Consider the following 24,402-nt stretch of genomic DNA (forward strand, 5'->3'; position numbering starts at 1 on the left):
ACGCGTTAATTTATCATTCAGGATTAACATTCCACTTGGAAGCACCTTCATTCACAAACTTCACACTTCATTCAAAACTATACGCTCTTGGAATGCTTCGAGGACAATTATCCACCAGAGAAAAGCTTAAGGATCGCAGAGTGAAACACCGAAATCATAAGAACGTTATCCGAAAGAAAAACCCCACGTTCATTCATGACGACGAGTCCTGGCGGCATCACTTTTCGGAGGTACGCGCTCGCCGAGGCCTATTCGACAAAGTCATGCTCGGTCATAAATCTCCCGGATTGCCCATCAATGTCGGATAGGCCCGGGCCATCATCAATCGAACATTACGATACGATTTCGGGCCCCGTTCGGCACGGATCAAGGCAACTCGGTTTATTGGTTTACGACCGCCCGAAGGACCACGGGAGAGTTTTTACCTACCTTCGGCCGACGCCTCTCATTTGCTTTCTCCCTGTGCACGAGTGGCCATCACCATCCTGAAGTGGCTAATCATTAACAAATAAACATCACAAAGTGAAAATTCATTCATACTCGCCACAACAAGCCAACGGTTGAGGTATGGTACCTTTGGGTTTGGAATTAATGTTTTCTTCTACCCAACCAATTTGAGTACGATGAGATGAGTCTTCACACCTCACTTTTGGGTCCAACCAGGGAAAAAGAAATAGAGAACAGCAAATGAAAGGGAAAAAGAAAGAAAAACCTACACTTCAAAGGAGTTGCTCCGGAACGAACGTGATGAAAACCAGCCGTTTTACACGGTCACCGTCCAGGTGACCATGCTCCTTGCGCCCCGAAGAAGAGTGACAAAATGTTGTCCCCCCTGATCGGCACCAGTGTGTAGATGATTGGAAAATATTCATAATCCCATTAGAGGTCCTTTCAATGCGGTCGTTCTGCTCGGGCTTAAGAATGAATTGTTCTTTTTGCTTATGAAGGACGAGTAGGAAAGTTTCCAAGTCATCATTTAGATATTGAATCAAAGTCAATGTGTTTTGGTAACGGCCCTTCACGAGGCACTCATAGTTTCTTTAATGACTTCAAGATGACTTTTTTCCCGATGGTTGAAAAACCAGGTATATATTAAGATATATTTTGCTTCATTAGCATTAAGCAAAATGAAACGTGACAAAGTCGTTATTAAATTTGAAATATGAATTGTACGAGGTTGTAGGCTTGCTGCAAATTTTATTCAAAACAAATGCATGTCGTTAATAAAAGCATATTTAGCCAATCCAATTCACCAGAAACCTCCCAGCTGGATGAAATTGTATGATCTTCGCATGTGAAACTCTTTATACGACAACAAAAATAATAATAAAGCAAGTAGAGAGAGCAAATAAATTTGTAGCTGATTATCCCACTAATGTCCCGAAGATCCTGCCAATCGTTTTGATAGGTTTGATCGAAAAAGGAAGAGGCACTGCCTTTCCGTCGAATGATGAAGTTTTCCCATCGCAGTGCCACTCCCATGAACATCCCGTGAAATTTTCCAACGTCCGCTTACATCTTTATCACCACCCGAGAACGAACCAGTCCAACCAGCACCACGAAAGACGGGACAATAAATCAACCAGCGTTTCCAAACACTTTCCCAAACGCGCGTTCGGTCCGATAAAGGGAAGAAACGTTTGTGATTTTCTGCTTCCATTTTTCCTCCAATGATCTGATTCGACATGAGAAAAAGAAGACGAAAAAAGAACGGCTCAAACATACGACTGCAGCATCAGCGTTCTTAACGAGGATGCGATAGGACGCGGAAGGACTATACGAACGATTGGCCGGAATTGGCTGGAAATTGAATTAAACTGCCATTAAGTGCGGATTTACGTCCGCCCGCTTCCCCCGTACGCACGGCCGGGTCGGGCCATATTTTTGCGTCCCGGTCATATTATTATTTTACCCTCCCTGCTCCGTCGAACTGGACCTGACCTGCAGGGGTAGGAAGCATAATGCCACAGTAATCGCGCCAATAAGCGACGAGCTTCGAGTTTCCGACGTTTGCGGAACGACGTTTCACCGCTTCCGTCTTTGCTGTCCGCGCAATTTCCCGGCCGAGGCGAGCCAATCGAATTGGGGTGCGCCAATGCGTTACATCCAGCCGTGTTGAAGTAATGAAATATAGCTACTTTTACGGTTGTCAGCACCTTTTCTGACCTTCATTGACGGAGAGAGTCGATCGCAGGATGGAAACCGCCCTTATGTGACATGTTGGCTCAACTGACGCATGAGTTGGTTTAAAACTATATGGGTTAAACTAATGAACTAACTGTATTTTTATCAATTTTTAACACATTTTCACCGATGCCTCTTTGAAGTCGTTGACACCGGGATCAGGCATCAAGAAGGCCATTTTTAAACAGTCACACCCGGTGTGCAAGACATTTGCATCGAAAGCAAACCGATATCTACACTCGATGGTCCACCTGGCCAACGACACCCAAGACATACCCCCGATTTGCATTCATAATCACTTTCTGGTTTGATCTTTATATTTTTCCCTACCCCAATCGGGTCGACGGTCGTTTGTGCAGTCGCGTCGCTAATCAACAATTCAGCAATTGTATAATTTTCATATTTATACGCGCAACTGGAAACAGGCTGGTGGCACTATTCCTTCCGCACAATAAATAATCGACCGCGCCAGACGGGGGGCGGGGGTTGAACTTAATACAGTGACACTCGAGTCGGGGGGCTTTATTCGACTTCCAAAACTCGCGCCTTCCAACTGTTAAAAACTGTTTAATGAGAATCATTAAAGTGTATCCCGAAGTGGTGACAGTCCGTTGACCTACAACGGCGGAAGCAACCGGAAGTCGTGCACCCAGCCAAAGGGTCAACTGGGGCAGCGTGAAAGACAGCGGAACTTCACATTCGTACACTTTCCTACCAGTGTCCATCATGGCGTGATCCCAGGAGACAGAAGCTCCTCGACCATCTTGGGGTGAGTCTTGGAAGGCATTTTTCTTTCTATTTAAACTCCAATCCGGTGGGATCATAATTGCTTCCCATCAAGGGAAGGATGGCCATCAGGACAACATACCACTTGTATGAAGGCAAAGAAAGCGACAATGTGCCCTCTCTTTCTCTCTCCCTATCGAGCCAAGCGTTTATAAAAGGAATTAATTTATATCAATTACTGCACACAGTCGGTAGATGTTTTTCCGACGCATTCGGAAGCAAAAACGGCATTCTCGCGGTACACGTGCTTCCGTTTCATACGGACGTAAGCCCCGTTTCATAAAATGAAAACGCTTTGTTTCGCCCAGGTGAGCGATGGCTTCAAACATACTTTTCCCTGGTGGAAGGAAAGCATCAAAACGGAAGAACCTAGAGCTCAGCCAAACCGACTCCTTTGTCATGTCCACGCAAACATCAACGATCGCCAAAACGGGAATCAAAAGCGGCAAGGGGCTACAAATTGTGCACCGGAAGAGCTTACCCGTTAAAGATCCGAAGGTTGGAACCGATCCGCTCTTGGATACCACCGAATGTCCAATTTTGATTCCTCGTTGACGAGTGGAACGAGAGGTGAAATGGCAGAAGCTACTAAAAATGTCTCCAAACGAAAGGAAGAATACCTTAGCTGTACACAATCCCGCCACACAAGCGGATGCCGGCTGTCCCCCAAACGGGTATGCCAAGGGGGACGCCAAAGAAGGGCCGAATGGGGCCGAACGGGAAAAAGTTCTCTGCAAAACCGACGTGCCCTCCGCAATGTCAGCAATGTGGAGTCATTAAAAATTAAAGATTTTCATTTTATGGCTTATTAGGTGGAGCACCGCCTGATGCGTTTTTTGTTGCCTTTGTTGATGCTGTTTTGTCTTCGTTTATCTTTTGTATTCCCTGCACATTTTCGCACATTGGAAGTGGTGGTCGCGGAAGAACCCGCCGAGGGATGTGGAATGTGGAAAAATTTTAATAGGCAAAACGGCCACTACCGGTCCCATTCCGGTAGATCCCATGCCGAGAGGTAAGGGTGCTTTTCCCATTGGGAAAACGCTCCTCCGCCCCTCGGGCATGCTGGCGATCGTCCACCGCTGAACCGAGATACCCTTTTTTGATGAGCTATTCGCCCCCCGGCAGAGAAATATGAGCCACTTAGCATCGAGAAACAATAGAGAGAGAGTGTGCAGTTCGATTAACCGGCACACTGTGACGGCTTTCCTAACTGTACCTTTCTGCCCGCCGGGAAAATCTCCCGATAGGGTCCAAGGTCAACTAGGTTATCTGGCGGATACGGTGAAAGAATTGTGAATAAAAAAAAAGAAATGGCCTTTCTATCGCCTGACCTTATTAGAGAAGCACTCGTTTTTTATGGTTCCAAATTTAGGTCTAAAGATTTCATCATTTTCCCAAACTAGTTTTTACTTTAATTTCACATTCAATCCCTGAATGAATATATTTTTACTTACTATAGACATCATGGCCCACAATCACAAACATGAAAAGAAGTATAAAAATCTGTGTTAAATACATTGTAATGTAGACAAATAATAAGCTTATCTTATAAAATATCTCAAAATTTGGAAAAGCTTTGGAGCGTTTGCTGAAATGAATTGAAATAAAGAACAAATATTTTTTTTGGTTTTACTATGGATTAAATCAGGCGTCTGCAAAGTCCAGTCAGCGGGCCAAAATTCTAGCGCAATTCTGTTGAACATGGTGTTCAACACCATGTACCGTCCTCGAAAATACCTGGCCCACGGTTCCGGGCTCTTTTTTCATTTGGTCCTTTTCAGAAAACATGTTCTGACCCCTGGACTAAATAGCCTATCTTTTATACAGATGTTCTAACTCAAAAAGGATTAATGTCTATATGCTCCACTCTTTCCAATCATCGTTCAAAACATCATGTTAATTAGATCATCTTTTTTAGTTCCACTGGGCTCTAGTTTTATTTGAACTCGTCAAGAGGTTTGTATCTAGTGTTGGAAAAAGTCCAAGCACCTCTTAAGCAACGCTTTCTCCATCACTAAACGGAATCCAACGCATTTCGCTAATAGGGCTTTTATTCCCTTTTAACTTGCTGCATCTATACGCATCGATCAAACGGGAGGCAAAACATTGTGTTCCACAGGTCCTAGAGCAAAAACAAAACAGCAGACTACCGTCTTTAATAAAAATAGTTATCGACTGGCCATTAGCAGTTGCAAAAGGTTTTTGTTCACCCCGTGCTCCTATTTGTACTTATAAAGCACATACACTAGAGAGACAGCTCAAACTGGTTGGTTTTTCTACCCACTCGCTTTGCTTCACCATGTAGAAGCAGAAGAAAGGTTGAACACCGTGGATGCAAAACACTTTGCCTGATCGGATTTGGTTCATCTGTTGCCAGCTTCCTCGCTGTCTCGCGCTCGATGAATTCTTCCTACTAAACGTCTTGCTACAAAATGCGGCAGGGCTCGTTAAGGGAACAACGGTGAACCCGTTCGACCATCGGTGTAAACAAATAATTGAACATAACAGCTGACCAGCCTCTGCTAAGGTGGACCGTTGGTTTAGGGCGATTCGTACACTCTCGGACATTATCGTAACGTACCGCCTAAGTGGTGTCGAAACGGAGGTGTCCTTTTTTTAATTCGATTTTTATCCACGCACAAGAGCGCACTGGTTATCCTCTATGTTTTATTCGCTTTTTTTCGTTGTTTGTTTGATCTTCTTCTATCTCACTTGTGCCAAACATAGACGCACGGTAGTTGTTCCACATTTGCGCCCCCTCAGCCCATTGGCGGCATTTCACTTTGGAGTCCCGAAAAAGGGCACCGACTACAAAATCGCGTCCCTAATGCGCCCACTAATGCACCGATCGTCCCGGGTTGAATGAAGTGAGAGAAGATCCATCTTCCCCGGGACTCCAATCAGAGATGCAATCAGAGTGTCCTTAGGGGAAAGAAGAGAATCCGATGTTGGAAGTGTTCGTGAAAGCGTCCATCGAGCGACAGCGCTTCCATAAACGGAAACGACGAGTCAACGAGGGAGTCGACGGTGGCCTATTGAAGTTCTCCGGACTGGACAGTCTTCAGGCACGATCGAGTACAGGTCTGTGAGCTGGCCTGCCAATGCGCAGCTGTCACTCAACGTAGGACAACGCTACCCAAACAGCTGACCAACCAACCAACATGGAGGCGTGGAAGTAACGGACAGGACAGTATACCAACCCTTTCGGACACTGCCCCTGCTTCCGGTGCCGGTGATAAAAGGGCAGCGAAGGGTTGACTAATTAAAGCGCAGATTGACAACTCACGGGCACGGGCCACTGGCGATCGTGACACTTTCCATTCGTCGCAGCCTCGGAGCAGCTCCCTTGCGGATCAATTGGTTTCGAATTAGCCGGTCGGGATGTGCGAAAAATCAACCACCCGCTAAAGGTGCTTGATGTACCATCATTTCCATCTATGGACACAAAGAAGGAAAATCAACCTCGGGAATAAGTGGCAACAGGCTTGAGTGAAAATCAAAAGATCATTCAAACCCGATTGATCAACTCCTATCGTCGTAGCAGCGACTAAAGAAGGACTCGCGAGGTAATTATATTCAACAGAGGTCTTGGGTTGGGGAACCCCGGAGGAAGGTTTCGTTGTGACTCGATTCGAAGCTCAACTTCCCCGCCCTAACCAAGTCGGGCGATGTCAATGAGCTGTTAATTAATAATTTTCCTCGGTCGGCTTGGCACCTCGGCAGTTCATGCGTGCGGTTGATACGATCGTTACGATCGCAGGATTGGCCACTTGGGTAGGAGCGCTAAGATAAAGCGAGCCCAGCAGTACCCTTTCCTGGACTGGGTTCGACGAACAGGGACAATCGTAGCGACCGATCAGCGATCGACGAAAAAGGACATCGCGTTCCATGCACGATCCTGCGTTGGGCAAGAGGCAGGATGGTACGATCGTGCGCACATGCTACCAGCTCGGGGACTTCGAAACCGGGAGGAATAAATAATCACAACCGGCATCGTGCATCGTAAAAGTACTGCATCTTGGGGATTTTTTCTCCATTTATGCATATATTACTCGACGACCACGAGAAAGAAATGGATGGCCTAGGATTGGTCGATTCGGTACTCAATAAAATAGCCATCTAATAAACACTTGCGATGTCCAGTGGATAAGGAAACGTTTATTGGCAAGCATGTGTAGCCATTGCTTGCTACAAAACCATATTTATGCTAATTTCCACACCGGGAAGATTACAGATGGCACATTGATCGTCGCAAACGAGGACTTCATCGCTTGGTCACAATTGGTAGTAGTGCCTGTCTCCTTCCGCACTTCGCACTACATCCCCCATCAGGTCGGCTGATGGTGTTGAAGAATTTCGCATCATAAGCATGCTGGATACCATTTTGATCGTTCGATTGAACCTCTTCAGACCATGGTTTGGTCGATTCTCTGAACGATGTTCAACTGCGATGGTATTGAATATTCATGAACGCACAAATGCGTTTACGATATGAACCCTTCCGACCCTGTTGTTGCCTTTGGTATGGTTGTCCAATAAAACCATCACCACGCCTTGCTAGCGAACTTCCGTTGGGTAGTGTGGCATAATCGATACACTGTACAACTCTTGCTATTTATCAAGATCACTGTGCAAAGCACAGCCACCGTGCTGCACCAGGTAACGGAACTTTTGATCGATCGATATCGAGCCCTTTCTCAGTCAAATAGAAAGGACACTGATCACGTATTGCGCTCCAATCTATTTTTATTTTTAACTGGGCAGTCTAGATTGGAGTTTAAAATTAACAAAATACACACAAGACGATAATTCATTTAACTGACAGTTTGAATAATTATAGCAAAGCCGGCGAAACGGGAAACGTGGAATCGGTAATTTAACGTGTGAATGTCACAAATGACACACGGCCGCCATTGTGAATACATTCATATCGCGTGAATATTTTCTCAAAAACTAGAAACGATGGAAAAACCTTCACTCGGGCAAAGTTGTTGGTCTGAAAAAGTCCTTTCATTTAAGGGGTCAACCGTGAAAATCGCTTGGAAGAAGCAAGAGTTATCTACAAATTGGACAATATTAGTCTAATTTGACAATCAAGGCTTATCTACTTGTTATAAGGTAGAGTTCCATCTCTTTTCCTCACAACTAAATTTCTCAAAAACTAGAAAAGACAGATTGATCTTTTGTTGGACAAAGTTGTGTGTCTTTATAATATCAATCAATTGAGGGTTCATTTGTTAAAATCGGTTAAGAAACTAAAAAGTTATAGAAGTTATGACTGTTTTAGGTCTGCTGAATGTTGTTGACAAACAACGCTGGTCTCTGTGTCTGTCAGCGGTGTCAGCTGTCACGACTGCTGTCAGTAGTCAATCGAAAGACAAAACAATATCTTCAAAAAAGTGCGACGTGCATGCAAACCATATCTTCTATTTTCTTAAGCAAACACACGAATTAAATCACCAAATTTCAAGTGCAATGGATGCGTAAGGAAGTGTCGAACGGGGCTACGTAAAATTTCCTTCGGCTGTGCGTGTGTGTTAGCGAGTCCTGCTGCAGCAAGTGCAGTGCAAGTGTTCCCAAAATGTCCGTGGTTCGAACGAAAGTCCTGGGACTGGTGGACGTGATAATGCGTGTGCCCAGTCTGTTTATCATAGACGAAATACTCAAAATGGGCATGGGCGTGCCGATGCAAGTGGCATTGCAGGCGACCAACAGTACCGTCCAATCAAATTATGAGCTCCCGATGGAAAAAATGCTCCCGGAGGACGAACGAGGAATGCAGGATAACATTGAAATGTACAAAGTCATCTCGTTGGCCGTGCTCAAGTTTCTCATCTGCCTGTTCGGTAAGTGTGTCTGATCGGCTGCCAACCCGTGGGCTTGGTGGTTCATAAGAAAAAAAAAAGTCTTATGCTAACAGTACATCCAATTTGCCACCGTGCAAGCAACCTGTTTGCCAAGAATACGCGAAGCATTAAACCGCATGACAGCTGTAGCCTTGACGCGGATGTAGGTTATTGTGGACGGCTATCTCATTCAAAGGTAATTTCGTTCGTCCATGCACAGTGCGGCCGCAACAAATGCAGCACGCTAGAGCTGAACAAGAAACAACTTTTATCAAATGACTTACTTATCATTGAAGGCCCATTTTTCTTACGCTTTGTATCGCAAATAATTGTCCTTGGAACCTAACTTTTCGAATAGTATGAACTGAAGGTTCGTGCTTCCGTAACATCAGGTGTATCAAAATTCTCCCTCGCTACCCTCGTTAGCCTCCAATATCCGGTTGGGGTTAGTGAACCTCCCCGAATGTGTTGTTCATCGTCTGAAGATCATCTACTTCAACTTTTCTAAATAGTTCCCATCCAACTGGTCGCATCACTGCGACCAAGCCAATAAGTTACCTTCTATTTTTCAGATGATTAGGATTTTTTTCAAACATAACTCATTTCCACCGTCTGTCTCGGTTCACATAAACTTGTCGACATCGATGAGCCATGAAGCGATTAGTTGGAAGAACAATATTCGACACACTTACAAATTACTTCCTTCGACTCCTCCGACTTCGTTCCGCGTCTTCAGAAACGCTTCGAAAACGTCCCACTCGGAGTTGGTCAAGGAACGACATATTAAAGATTCATTGTATATTTTTGATGTAGTTCCTGCATACCAATGTCTCGTTCATCGCGTGACCACCAGCGGATAGGAAAAGTTATACATCGATTGTTTAATGTAGTGGCGCTAAACATCTGGTTCGTTTTCCTATCTGTGATGTTTATTTGGTAAATAACTATAATTCACTTCATAAGGCCACTCTAGGAAATGAACCAATGTGGTGGACATTTGTAACAAGTGTAGCGTCATGGTATGATTTGATTGGGGCGCGTCGTGTGGATCGGACATTGTTCAATGATTCAGCAGGTTCCCTGATAACGAAGAAACCATGCCTTTTCTTTTGAACGATACCGGGGCACGATAGTGGAATACATTTGGATTTAGCGTATTTGTAAAACGAGTGACGCCAATGGCGTGCACAAACATGCAGGTGCACACATGCATCGGGACATTCGCGTATGCAAACATACTAGCGCTGTGGCTGTTGAATAAAATTGTGCCAGACGAACAGCCCCCAGCTGAACTAATATGTGGCAAAATGTTGCGACGCCAATAAATATAGATTCTCCAAATCGAGCAAAGCGCAAAAAGTTTCACCTAGTATGCCACGATCGAATTATGACGTCAATCTGTTTTTAGCCGACTAGATGTAAAACAGAAAAAAGGACATTTTGTGCCGTGATGTGGTGTGAAATTAATCGGCCCTCGAGATGTTAATCTAATGCTGGGTTCGGCAACCTCCTGTTGATGCTCGCTTGTGAAATTTACATGCAAACAATTATTTTAAAATATTTACATTACACTTCTGATCTCCCTCTCTCAGGTGCAATCAGTGCGGCATGTGTGTTTATGCTTTGGACTCGTCATTTAGTCATCGTGTACATGTACATTCTCTCCGTGGGCTTGATATTTCTCTCCTACTGGAGCAATGTGTCCGCACTGTCGGTCATATCGGATAGCCCAAGCCTGTTGGAGGATGTACTGTCGCTCAATATGGACCGGTTGCTCGATCCGGGAGGTGTTCTAATCTCCATACTACCGCACCTATTGGCCCAATGGCTAATGGGTGTCATATTCGCATATATTCATTTAGGACCCAGGTAAGGCCCACCTACGAAACACACTGCAGCAAACGTTTCTGTTATAACTAATCGGTTCGTTTTTCAGGTATAAAATCACCCAGAAAGCTCTGCCGTTTAGCTTTCTTATGCCGTTGCTGCTCGCGATGCTACCACTTCCGTCGGTGGTGTTGAAACATTCCCCCGCGTTTGCTGCCATCCTGCCCCTAGTGCTGTCCAAGATTGCCCTCTGGAGTTCGTCTTTCGACGTGGTCAAGACGATCCTCAACGGGTATCAGCATGCTCGCAATTTTGCCGGTAACTTTGGCATTGCGACGTTGATCGAGAATGAGTGGCAACGATTGAACGTACCCTGCGTTCTGCGAGTCTTCTGGACCTTGCGGCTCACCGAACATCTCGTCAGTCTGCTCATGTCCTCCGAAGCACCACTACGGTTTGCGGCTACCGTTCAAAGCTTGCTAGTCAGTGGATGCGAAACGCTTACGGCCGTTCTCGGTATGACCAGTATCATCTCGCTGATCTGCCACTACATCGGTAAGATGTTTCAGCTGTTCCTGCTCTCCGAGGACTATGACGAGGACAAGTCGATCGGTACGGTGTCTGCGATACTGTTCTACATTCTTGCCCTCCAGACAGGCCTTACATCACTCACGCCAGACAAGCGTATCGTCCGGTTGTGTCGCAATATGTGTCTGCTAGTGACGGCTTTGTTGCACTTTCTGCACAACATTGTTGCACCCATACTAATGTCACTGAGTGCTGCTCGAAATCCCTCACGGTAAGTACGGTTACGGCAGTCCCTAACCCACACCCAACGTAATTCCAAACCGTACGCCTACAACACGACACACATCTAACATCATTCCCCGGCGCGTTCCTTCATACGTTACGCGTTGTGCGTTCCTTTTTTGCAGCAAACGCCATGCAAGGGCGTTAATGGTGTGTGCTTTCCTTCTAATCGCGCCGGGATCACTGTTGACTGTGCTCTGGTCACGCCACTCTCCCTCCACCTGGCTGCTAGCCGTGACCGCTTTCTCGGTGGAAGTGATCGTGAAGGTAAGCTACTAACCGTTTTACCTACGGCACCCCCTATCACCGCTTACAGATGCTCTTTGCAGGCACCATTTGCTTTAAAACTGCTCTTGCTTCTTCCCCAGGTGCTCGTAAGCTTGGCAACTTACACACTCTTCCTGCTGGACGCACGTCGGCAAACGTTCTGGGAGAAGCTGGATGATTACGTCTACTACATACGGGCGTTTGGCAACTCGGTCGAGTTTTGCTTCGGAATTTTCCTCTTCTTTAATGGTGCCTGGATATTGACGTTTGAGTCCGGTAAGTATCCGTTTGGGCCTATACTACTGGATTCTGTTTTCATTCCTTCACCCGTAGTATCAACGTCCGCTCTACCTTCACAAATCGCAGTCCAAAACCTCATATCCAATATTGTTGTTTGGTAATATACTTCCTTCCCCAAAAACCATTGTAAATATGTTTCTCTCCACAAATCTGGATGTTTGGGTCGCTGGTTGAAGGTTATTCTTATGGTCTGTCCTGATTGAATATATCAACATCCATTGCTCCAACTTTTTTGTCTATGATTCTTTATTGTCTTTTGTACAAAGCCTTATTCCTTATTTTTCTTTCTCTCTTAATTTATTTCTTGTTTGTTCAATCCGAACAAATCTCCCACCCGTCCTTCCCGAACACCAAACAACACTGACCATCCAACTAACCGCTCCTTGCTTTTGGGTGGATGTTTCACTCCACTCGCGCTACTTCATCTAATCGCACCCTTCCAATAAAAAACATCCCACACAAACCTCCTCCCCCATCCGGCACTCCATCCGCGGAATGTTGATTTCGTTGAACGCGCCACGGCTTACATTTAGAAACGATTCCCATAGGCGGCGCCATCCGTGCACTGATGATGGGCATCCATGCGTACTTCAACATCTGGTGCGAGGCGCGTGCCGGCTGGGGTGTGTTCATGAAGCGGCGTACGGCAGTGCACAAAATTTCGTCCTTGCCGGAGGCAACCATCGCCCAACTGCGCCAGTTCGACGATGTGTGCGCCATTTGCTATCAGGTAAGTAAACACCTTGGCGGCTGTTGACGCTCACCAAATATTTAAACACTTTTGTTTCCTACACGCAGGACATGACGTCCGCTAAGATCACGCGCTGCAATCATTATTTCCACGGTGTTTGTTTGCGTAAATGGCTTTACGTGCAGGATCGGTGCCCGTTGTGTCACGAGATTATTATGAACCAAGATGTAAATCCGGGTGAGGATGGTACTGAAGAACGAGTTCACGATAATGGACAGGTAAGACGGGATGACTGCAGTAATAGGAGCAAAATCTTCCAGGGCTATCTCCTGAAACAATCCCTAGTTAAGACAACACAGAGCGTGAAAGTTAATTTTTTAATTTTTTTAGCCACAAGGCTCCGATGCCATTGGACTCCAAAATATGTCACAAAATACAACTGGTGTCAATTTGCAACCGCAAACCTCCGGACAATCGAGTGGTACATTACTTTCGTCACTGACGGAAGCTGAAAGTGAAGCGACTGGAGGCGATACCACCAGCGGAAGCAGCAGTCAAAGTGGAAGCGAAGGTACGGGTGATACAGGAAATTTAACCAATGGAAGCACCGGTAGCAGTAATAGTAGCGGTGGTACCCTTTCCGGCATGACGAATAGTTCCCTCGTGTCAGCGGCTGCCATCTCGTTCAATCTTCGACGACATCATGCCCTGTTGCAACAACAGCAGCAATCGCAACAAGCACAACAATTGTTCGGAGAGCAGCAGTCGCGCATGCAGCGGGAACTTCTGTCGGCGAGAATAAGCTCCGAACCCACAGCGAGATCTTCGCCCGGTCGGGCTGAATCTGAGCAGCGACGATCATCCACATCGACGGATTGCGATTGCGGTCAACAGGTTCCCAGCCTACTAGACGATGATCATCCGTGATGGAGCATGATGGACTGAATGAACGGGTCATAAGACGTGAGCTTACTGGGCGTGGGATCGAAAGAGATGTCGTCAAATGTACATTCGGGAACGTGATGGATTGGTATATGTGAGAGTGAAAGAGAGTATGCAAGAGTGTATAATTTATGTATGACTGACGAAGGCGGCTCGGGACCGATTGGAACGACAGCACTATGCTGTTTGTAGATCGTTTGGGACACTAACAAGCTGTTCCGAACGCTACCTGCAGAAGTGTGGTTTTTGGGAGATGGGTTAGAAATTAATTGTATCAATAGGCTATCTGAGCAACGCACCGAACGAATTGCGTACGGACAATTCGTCTAGCTTCTTACCGCCCCCTTAGACTTGCCACTTGTGGATAGTGCGGGTAGCGCACAGAATTTTCCATCCAAACTATTTCATACTACAGGCCTCCAGTGAGGGTGGAAAATTTGATCTGCAAGCAACTGTTTACCGCAAGCGATCGTCACACAACTGAGCATCCCTTGCTGCACCTGGTACTGGTTGGAAATGTGGAAATGTTCTGAGAGAAAAACACGCACAAGCGTAACCGTGTGAGCTTGACTTATTCGCGCATCCAATTGATCCGCTCGAAAACGGGGAAGCGCACGGCCAAGCGAAACCAATTGTGCAATACTCTCTTTTCTTCCGCTCGACTTTCGTAACCACTGAACGAATCTTGTGCGCGGCAAAAGGACGAACAACGGAAAAACAAACAATTGACTTGCGAATGTAATTAAAATCGAATGCAAACCTGCAAACCCGCAAAACACAGTGACACCGTAAAGTAAATGGGTGACAAACATCAAGACATTCACCTTAACTGCAATCGATTAAAACGAGCGCGGTTTCCGCGCAATTAAATCCGACTTACAACGTTTTCCTTTTCGCTCGCTTGTTGTTGTTTTTCTCAAAATTACATAAATTCAACCAAAACAACGTGCAATGTTTGAACGACTTTTCCTCCGTAAGGCAACCTTCGCCGGGAAGGAATTTGTTCATCAGCAAACGCATGAAATAGCAAATCAAACTCATTTCCGAGTAGAAACCAAATTCGGGCACCTCGAAACCGACGTTAATGGAGAATGGTTAGAAGATATATGTTTTTTTGTACAACGGAACAACGTTAGGAACAAAAAAGACACACCATTTAGATTAGAGAGAGGAAGCTTTTTTTTGTGGTAGAAGAAAGTGATCAAGGATGCTCTGTGTTAGATTTTTACGTTCTTCCTTGTTGTTGACTCTTATTTTTAATTAATTGTATTGATGCATAATAACTCCTCAGTGCTCGCCACTTGTTCCCCCACAAAGACAAAGGACAGCTCAGCTGTGCGACAGTGGAACAGTAACTGTAAACTGAAGAATAAAAAACTAAGTTCGTAAAACTACCATAGAAGGTGTTTCAAATCCGAAAAGAACACAGAGAACCATGGCGCTTGGAATTGTTTGACAAACACAAAAACTAACGACAAAACACTCTAAAAAAATTTATTCAATTTATAAACTTACGCTCTTATTTTTCATCTCGTAATTTTTGTATCCTCTATTTTTCCGCCATATTCCCTACATAGGAACAATTTACGCTACGGATCCATGAGGCACTGTTGACGTTCAGTTTCTTTGCGCTCAATTAATTATGTAAGTGTAACGCATATTAGCATCGTTCCCTTCGGGCTTGGGGCCACGGACCTACCGGTGGTAAGTAGTTTGAGCTTCACTGTGTCAACTGTGTGCTGCGCGCGCTATCACTCCCGCTTTCTCACTCGAAGGAGGGCTAAAAATAACGTAAAATTCGCATACAAACATCTTCCCGTTCGCGGTCGCTGCATTTATTGCCGCTGGGAGGAGAATGAGGGGGGTTCGTTAACCATTTTCCCGCTCGTGTTGGTCTTGGGTTCTTTTTCGCACTTGGTTATGAATTTTCGGAGGTGCTTCTTTATAATTTAATCACCACCTTCGCCCCTTCCCCGGGGTCAAATGCACTGCACCACGAAGATAAATGATTTTGTAACACCGTGCGCCAAATCCATTCACACCGCAAAACAAAATGTGACCCAGTTTTGGAGCCTGGACACAAAGCTTAGACACACTTTCCGGCACGTGAAGTGAAAATTACTTCCAAAGAATGGTGCGATCAACGATAGGCGAAATATTGCATTCCTAATGTCTCCCTGGCGGTGCTTTGGCCAGTTCTGGAAAAACAAAACATAAAAACCAACCCCTTTGAGTTTGGGTCTCCAAAGAGCGACAGCAATGCTCACCCTTCGTCGTCCAAGTGTTAAAGTTTCCATTGTAGATCGTGATCGCTGGCGCTTTTCTTATTCATGCCGTTAAACGAGGCTGCAAGATCGTGGTGGGGATGTGATCGCGAGGAACGAAACACTTCACAAAAACAGAACTTGCGCCCCTCGCGGCAAAGGAAAATTGTATTCATACGAGACTTTTGTCGTTAAAAATTTTCGTTTCTGGAGTAAATTTTAGGCTGGGGAAGCAACGGAAAAAATGTGTAACCCTTGCCGCCAACAGCTGGCGACCTAATTTCCGGTACCGGAGCTGTCCCACTTACAGGTCGGGTTATTTTTCAATGCTCAAATCTCTTCCTTGCTTGCGCCATCGCGATCTTTTGTTACCCTGTGATGGTGGCCATATCGTTCCCGCTGCCGACGGATTACAAGTACACACGTAACACTTAAACACCCAGGACCCGTTTCTTCCTCGGTTTGCATTCGGTAGCCCCCAACAGCTGGACCATCCGACACTAGGCCAACCGCGATCATGCAGATTTAGATCGAGTTTCCACACCTCAACGGCAAGGCGGAAGGTAAAACGTAAATCGGAACCGCCGGGATGGAATACCGTTAAATGACCGATCTCGGTTAGTGTTTGCATACGAACCCTCCGCGTACCTTAAAGGGGTGCAGTTCGCCGTAGAAGGCGTTTTCGCGCTGTCATGAATCATAATTAAATTACAATCGTGTTCGGGGGATCGTGGTGTTTATTATTGTATTTTTATTGTATTTTATTCTACCTCTGCACGCCGAGTGTTGTACGCGAAGCATCTGCCTTGGAGGCGGCCTCACTTTACACTTCCCTCGGCTTTTTCTGTCTTTTTATTCGCGAGGGGCCATCTGTGCATCTGTTTGCTCCACTTCGGGCATTTAGGTCCCCGCTCCCGGAAGGTAAGGCTCATGTTGCCGGTATGATCGCAAATCTGCTGTGAAAATGAGAACAAAAACCGGCTGAAACAAATTACTAATTAATTTTAGCTTGCAAGGATTAAAAGCGGTTTAAATCCAAGACAAGTATTTCCAACCAAAATAAATTCTACTTCTATTATCTCCCATTATTTTTGATTCAACTATTCATTTCCCCCCTGCTTACGCTAATTTGATAAATGTGTATTTTATCGACATTTTTTCAACTTTTTTCTCCCTCAGCACACCATAACCGATGCTATTCGGACAAGTACCCTGAAGTGTTTGCCCATTTCCGTGGACACGATGATACGTAGGATGCCTTTTAAGTTTCGAGATTTGAAAAAACTGGTGATGCAATCTACCAACTAACAATTTTATCGTAAAGTTTGACGTTTTTGAGGTTATACGTACTCAGAACGTTTTGACATAGGAGAGCCATTTGTGTTGTTAAAAAAATGTTAAAAGTGTCAATGTCCGCCAAATTGTAGAATTTGGTCGTGGACATTTTCGTGCGATTATTTTTTGCTACTTTCGACGTGAATTGTCACAGCAGTAGTGTATGAATGAACTTAATTCATCTTTTGGCGATGAAGCTCCATCAATGATCAGTATTTATCGATGGTTTGGAGAATTAAATCGTGGTCGGAGTTCACTCCAAGATGAATTTCGTGAAGGTCGTCCAAAATCAGTTGTTGTTCTGAAAAACATTGATGCTGTGCTTGAACGGATATTGCAAGATCGTCATGTCACTTATCGGAGATAGAGACAACCTTAGGTATTACTGGGACCAGCATATACTTAATATTGCATGGACATTTAACTGTCAAAAAAATTTGTCCGCGTTGGATCCCACGCAATTGGTCAATCTCTCAAAAAAGACTAGTGTCGATTGCAACTTTAAACATTTTTTTAACAACACAAATAGCTCTCCTATGTCAAAACGTTCTGAGAACGAATAACCTCAAAAAAGTCAAACTTTACGATAAAATTGTTAATAAACAGATTGCATCACCAGTTTTTCCAAATCCCGAAACTTAAAAGGCAACCCTCGTAATATAGAGATACACAAACCCGACAGCAGTGATGGCTTCAGTCGATGACACTACTCGACCGTAATTGTACTATTGTCTTACCAGGCCCATATGCAATACTATTGCTTAACATGCATGCGGATCGGTTGTGGATGGGTTTGCACAAACATAACAAAATGCTGCAACATCGAAGCAATTTTCCCCGATAATAACGTCCTGTACTTTTCGCACAAACTCGTGGGACATTGTCAACCCGGTGCAATTTAGGGGAAAGTGGGCATAATGGGGGTAAAGGGGGATTTGTAGGAAAACCCTAAGTTGTTTTTTTTCACCACCTCCACACCATAACGGTGAAAATAGGCATACTTGTCGTGGCTTGTGACACGCCAAAATTAGACGATAATCCTCCATGTCGGATGGCTTGAAAGTGAAAAACTTGACAATTTTCCTGCCGCTCATGCACATCGTTGACGGCACTACTACCGTGTGACACTATACGCGCCCTTGAAGGTAAAAGCGATGAAGGAAAAACGCCTTCGAACAAGACAGATTTGTTAGACGCCAGCACAATCGGATTCACTTTCTTGTCGATTTTCGTCCGGGAAATGAATGCCCATTGTTTTTCAAATTAGTGGCAATTTGTTTCGGGTGTTATTTCCCCGCTTCCGTCGCGGATGGCGCACATGGGTCAATGGGTGTTTTTTTTTTTCGACATGTCCATCTTCTTATCAACGGCTTTCAACAGTGTCTTTTCTCTGGCACCAGCCAGCGCTGGGAGATGTTCGTTTTGCCATCCCTTGAAGCTTGCATGATCTCAACAACTTGATCTTGGCACCCTGCGATCCCTTTCTCCTTAGCATGCTCTCGCTCGATCGTGCCGTTTCCACAAGGCAACTGACAGACGACACATGCCTCCCACACCGGATACTCCATCCAGCGAAGCAATCAGCCCAGGGGAGGAATAAGCAATCCCAAAGGAAAACTACCCCCTCCCCAAACGGTAGGAATTTGCTCTGCAGCAAAAGTGAATTAATTTTATTGTTTCGGTGTATCGGTGCCGGTGTTGAACCTGCCCGTTTGTTTTTTTTTCATGGCTTGCCAAGCTGGTGGAGAAAAACTGTGTATATTGGTAGTTGCATTGATCGGTTGGAGAAAGGTACAGCAGAAATTCGACGTTGATCAATCAAATGTCCCTTGAAGGTTAATTAGAGCAAGTGGCCAAGTAATACTAAACACCCTTAAATTACAGAAGAGGTATTTTCGCCCACTATTTTATGAGAGTTAACCAGATATCCCCTTTAAACTGCTACATAACTCTAGATGTGTTCTTAAAAAACAAAAAAAAACACCCCCGTTGGGTGGTATGTTTCCCGGGTCTTTGCACCAACCCTGGTTCCAGTCGACCGAGCGACATTGCTGCACTTCACCGCAAGGCCAATGGCAAATGAATAAATCTTTACTTTCTATCTTACGTTTCCGTTCGCAGCAGAAAGCCTTCTTGTGCGCCTTGTGAAGAAGGGCAAAAATCTTACGTGAAAGAGGTGATACACCACGGAAGTTTAGTAACCCGGAGTACCATCATCATCATCATTATCGTCATCATTTGGGAAGTATTTGTTGAACCAATATGCTTCTAAAGGTAAAGAATACGTGGTGGATAAATGGTTAACATTTTTCTTAGGTAATAAGGTCATTGGTCTTGGATTGTGCGTAACCTCTTCATTAAATTTTGAAAATGTAGAAAATTAAAATATGTCAATTGTTGTTTTTTTAGAAAAAATGCAACATTTGTAATGAAACAATCATCTTGATCGATCATTGCGTTTCACCTGCGCCCTACGAGATACGATCTTTCGTCACCGCCGACCCTTCCATTGCACCAAAGCACAAAGTGAAAGAAAGTGCAAAACAATCAGTAAAACTCCGGCACATGCCAAACCGTCTAACGAGTTTCAGGCCTCGGCGAAGGGCTCGGTGCACAGACGGGCATGGGAAGGTTGGCTTGGAGGGATCTGTGCCAGCCAGGGGACGCCACGGTGTGAAGGGCCACAGAACAACGACGCTCGACGTTTACTGGTCCGGAACACCTGGAACCGGCCCTTGCAGTGCGGTTCCCCGTCCGTGTGACCGTGTGCGGGAGGAAGACGCTTTTCACGCAATGTGATTTGTGTGTGTGTGTATGTTGTTTTTTCTTCTTTATCCAGTTGCTTTATCTGCAACCTTCCGACCGACCGTTTACCGTCTTGCTCTCGCGCAAAGATACGGCAAGGCGGTCGCGTCTTGGTCTCGTGGCTCGGAATAAACTGTTGCACCGACATGCAACCCGTTCGGCGGTCCGTGATGACTGCCAAACCAACCAAATCCCCAACCTTCCAGTGCCTGCCTCCCGTTCGGCGTGGGGTGCGGAAGATGGGCCACAAAATGGAACTTGAAATGAATGTAGAAAAACTATCAAACAACTCCTACCGGCCGCCCCTCATAAAGGATGACTAGGGGAGGAGAAGGGCTAGGAAAAGGTGGTCCCATCATTGGATATACACGCTCGTCGGTACAGTTTCCCTCCCCAGTTCGGAACGGCTGAATTCGGCCGAAGCTGGTAGTTTTCCACCATTTGGTTCGGGATGGTTCAGTCTGCAGATGACTTTCGACGACGGTGCGGCGACTGATCTCGTCCATTAGTTTTGCGACCGGGCTCTCCTCTCACTGGTGTCCGTGATCTACGGTCGGTGAAAATACGTCGTTCCGTGGAAGAAGTATATTCGAGAAGTAAATCGCCTTCGTGCCGGATCACCCAAGTTACATCTGAAGGAAGTTTTAACGGTCATTACCAACGATCAGCAAAAAGAGCACGATTGGATTTAAAATGTGGCGCCATTTTTGGATATTTCTTCTGCTCTGTTTTACGGCACCCGAGCTGATTTTAGGTGAGACAGTAGGCGGAAACGGTTTGATAATTCGAAAAATACATAGGTTTGTGATTTTACAACCCAGTGAGTGAAAGCAGAGTCGCGTCTTTAGGCGTAGCCTTAAGAAAGTTTTTTAAAAACATGGACACGCAAGCGTTCAGTGCCCCAAAACCATGGACTGGGAACAGTGTGATGTAATTGTTGAAATTAAACACCCCCAGTGCTTCTATTTCCCATTGTTTCGTTCATCAAATCGTGCCCAGTGAGAAAAAGAAAGAAAGGAAAAAGAGTGAAAACTAACAATAGGATCCGTAGTTTGTGAAACATGTGACTTGTGGCCATAAAACAGGCTATTTTGTAAAGGGCAACCAAGGTGCAATGTACTAGGCGTAGACATTCTCCAACTTTAAATGACGGAGTGTTTGTGGGCTTGATTTTCAGGGAATCACTTAATTCCATCACATTTATACGGTTCGAATAATGTTTCACCAATGATCCTAGCGCCAATGATTTCTTATCACAAACATAGAATGCGTTCCGCATGCAAACTTAGAAGTTGAAAATGTGCGCACGGGAACAGTCTCTTGCGGTTTGTTCCAAAACTAAGGTCAGGGTTCCCAGAGGATAATTCTAGTGGGAAACGATTTGCGATCAGAATGTACAAATTGCGTCTAGCTTATCATATGTTTCTGGTTGCTTTCTGTAGGTCGCACACGCACGATTCGAAACATCTACGGTCAACGGTGCGCCAACAGGTTGGAATCGGCCCTGGACACAACACTCCGGCGCAGCCAACAACGTTCTGGCTCCAGTGTAAGTGTTGCCTAGGTATCCTTGGAACATTGTTAGCAAACAAATTTTAATAATTTTTGTACATCCCAAGTCCATCATCGATTTCTCTGACAATGGGCCCCAACGACAATCGCTGTTTGGCGCAAGCGGACAAAAGTCACCATTCAGTGGCACTAATTATAACGAAGAAATCCAGCAAATAGTGTCCAACTATAAGCAAAAATTTAGTGATCCCTCGCTAGGGGCTGGTAAGCCCTCGTACTTTCCACCATCGAGCCCCACGAGCCTGCTGGGAGCGGCACAGGTCGAGGTGGCCAATCTGCGCGTACGCATTCCTCAAAACCACCAGTGGGTCGTGGTCGACAGGTGCCAGTTCATCGAACACAATCGCACACTGGACACCAAGCTCGAGTTTCCCGACCTGCAGATCAGCGGACGCGTAATTATGCATCCGTCCGGTGGTCGCTGTGACATGATTCTGCGGCTACGCCGAGCAGGCATCGAGTTCCGGACCATTCCACTAATCCCGGCAGGAGTTGGCGAACGCAGCCGGCAGGCCAACGTACGCACCGACTCGCACTTCTCCGAGCCAGGCTTTATTTCAGTCTTTGCCCATAGCTGCGAGGGCCCAACCGGTATCAAGTATCGCATCAACTCCAAACGGCGCCACTTCCTGAATCGGCAACCATCTTCGCCGGCGACAGCATCATCTTCCTCATACTACGGGCGTGATCGTCGCAGGTCGCTAGATTACCTCGATGACGATCTGATGGGCAACGATGACGATGGAAAGAGTGACATTCTGAAGCTCAATGATGGTGATAGCCTTTTCCTTTCACCGTCGACTCTGGTAAATGTGGACAACGAGCACTGGGGAGGCGAATTTGAACGCCCGCAGTCAAATCCAGAACTCGATCCTAACAGCCGGACATTCTTTGCCGATCGGAATCCGTTCTCCTACTCAGCCTACGGATCCCCGAGCACGTACGGGTACGGCCCTGCACAACCCAACACGGATAAAGGCTGGCAGAATGTCGAAACGAACGAGGCGCTGGACGATGCGTATTCTAATGAAATCGACAATCTATTCTCGAAAGGCGTCCGGGGTCTACTGACGACCTACATGCAGAAGGCCCTACAACCGGCAATCAAAGAAACACTAATGGAGAGTATGGGCTACACGCTATCGTATGGCTGAGGGAATGTTAGGCTAAATCAAATGATTATGTTTGTAATAAATTATTTTTAAATTGTACAAAAAACTAGAAACAGCTTTTTTTATTTTACATTCGGTTTTACATATGCTATTTCGGTCTCCGGTCGGTCGGTGAGGGATCTTTTCATCAATACCTCGTTCAAAAGTTTCTCCAAGTCAGTTATACGAGTTTTCAGTTCAGAGTTCGTATCCACTAATTCCGCTTTCTGTATTTCCAGAGACTCTTTCTCATGATTTAATTGTGTTACAGTTGCTTTCAATTTGCTGATTCTATTTTCACTATCTTTAATCTTTGCTTCATAGCGCTGTGTTAAAAATGTTTCATTTTTATGTAATTCATTTTTTAAGCCAACTATCATATTCTGGTAACCTTCAGAGAATTCTTTAGCCATTTCATCTAAATTATGGATTTCCGATCGCATTTCACTGTAGATCTTTTTCTGATGCACATTTGCTTCCAGAACTTGATTATCTTCCGTGGTCATTTGCTGCAGTTGCTCTATAGTTATCGTTAGTTCGGACATTCTTTTTTCGATGCATTTTTCGTATTTTGCAATCGATGCATTACGATCCAAATATAGCACCCTATTTTCCTCTACCAGCTTGTTGTTTTTCTGTTCCAACTCAGCCTTTGTAGCTTCGAGATTTTCTACAGTAGTACCGATTGTTTGGGCAAGTTGGATTCCTTCGCGAGCCAACTGGGTTGCGCTTAAAACAAATTAAGAAAAAGAACTCATTTCATTACACTTCCCTACTTGAAGAGTTAGACCACTTACGTGCTCGATTCCATCTTTTCCTTTGTATGACGTTCTTCTGGCTAATATGAAATTTCCTTGGTTTAAAACATATGGGACGAATAAGTTACAACATTTTTGTGCCACTAAAAATAATTGCTCAGATTCGACCAGAACCTTCTGACCGCGAGACTCCAACGATCTGTCAAATATTTCGTGGCGTTACCTTAGCAACGGTGCGGCAAGCCGGCATCGTTCTGCTTTGTGTGACGTATGTCATTGAATTGAATGAGATCTGCTCATTTGAATTCAATTTATCGAGGCGGAAAGGTGGCGTTGTTACAGATTCATAAGTATTCGTTTGATTTTACAGCAACTAAAAACCATTAGCTCATCAAAATGTCGGATAAACCAATGTATAGTGACGAATGCAATGGAAGCCAACCTAGTGCCGTGCCTGTGAGAAACTGCATCTTGGAGCACGAATCTGTAAAACAGATAAGGCATCTGATATCACTAGAAAAATCAACTGTGTTTGTCGAACTTGTACGTGTTGCGTCTAAAAATATACAGCAGCACAAGTATATCGAATCCCTGGAAAAGGCGCTCGAAAAATCAATCGATGAAATGGTGGCTATAAAACAACTTCTTCTAAGCGACGAAGAATACCAATCTGCTGTGGAAACTTTGTATGTTGTCCAATGTTTCTGTTTTTTTTTTTGTAAGTTACTCATACACAGCTGAATAGTTAAACGCAATCTCTTTGTTTTTATCCTCTACAGAAAACATCAAAGGCAGAAGCTTGCACACAAATTCGAAGCCGAACATCAGAAAATCGACTCGTTTGTAAAACAGATTGAACAGGCT

The 24,402-nt window shown here is 45.0% G+C and overlaps 2 protein-coding genes across 2 annotated transcripts; both read left to right on the forward strand.

Moving 5' to 3' along the window:
* The first annotated feature begins 8,425 nt into the window (after positions 1-8,425).
* Positions 8,426-14,559, forward strand: LOC131289619 (protein TRC8 homolog). The gene is made up of 8 exons (XM_058318913.1): positions 8,426-8,816; positions 10,409-10,685; positions 10,753-11,442; positions 11,579-11,720; positions 11,822-11,996; positions 12,554-12,750; positions 12,819-12,989; positions 13,102-14,559. Exons 1-8 carry the CDS (start codon positions 8,552-8,554, stop codon positions 13,636-13,638), a joined length of 2,454 nt encoding a protein of 817 aa, XP_058174896.1. The 5' UTR covers positions 8,426-8,551; the 3' UTR covers positions 13,639-14,559.
* A 6,191-nt stretch (positions 14,560-20,750) lies between these two features.
* LOC131288547 (uncharacterized) lies at positions 20,751-22,783 on the forward strand. Its single transcript, XM_058317686.1, has 3 exons — positions 20,751-20,811; positions 21,500-21,606; positions 21,677-22,783. The coding sequence occupies exons 1-3, from the start codon at positions 20,751-20,753 to the stop codon at positions 22,781-22,783; spliced, it is 1,275 nt and encodes a 424-aa protein (XP_058173669.1).
* The last annotated feature ends 1,619 nt before the right edge of the window (positions 22,784-24,402 follow it).

The sequence above is a fragment of the Anopheles ziemanni genome, chromosome 3 (assembly GCF_943734765.1).
Source record: "Anopheles ziemanni chromosome 3, idAnoZiCoDA_A2_x.2, whole genome shotgun sequence".
NCBI classification, from domain to species: domain Eukaryota; kingdom Metazoa; phylum Arthropoda; class Insecta; order Diptera; family Culicidae; genus Anopheles; species Anopheles ziemanni.

Bases quoted from the DNA above. Each gene is read 5' to 3' on its own strand.
- LOC131289619 (XM_058318913.1), top strand. From the start codon at position 8,552: ATGTCCGTGGTTCGAACGAAAGTCCTGGGACTGGTGGACGTGATAATG. The intron at 11,721-11,821 runs GTAAGCTACTAA...CTTCTTCCCCAG, and splicing joins CGGTGGAAGTGATCGTGAAG to GTGCTCGTAAGCTTGGCAAC. The intron at 12,990-13,101 runs GTAAGACGGGAT...TAATTTTTTTAG, and splicing joins GAGTTCACGATAATGGACAG to CCACAAGGCTCCGATGCCAT.
- LOC131288547 (XM_058317686.1), top strand. From the start codon at position 20,751: ATGTGGCGCCATTTTTGGATATTTCTTCTGCTCTGTTTTACGGCACCC. The intron at 20,812-21,499 runs GTGAGACAGTAG...TGCTTTCTGTAG, and splicing joins GGCACCCGAGCTGATTTTAG to GTCGCACACGCACGATTCGA. The intron at 21,607-21,676 runs GTAAGTGTTGCC...GTACATCCCAAG, and splicing joins AACAACGTTCTGGCTCCAGT to TCCATCATCGATTTCTCTGA.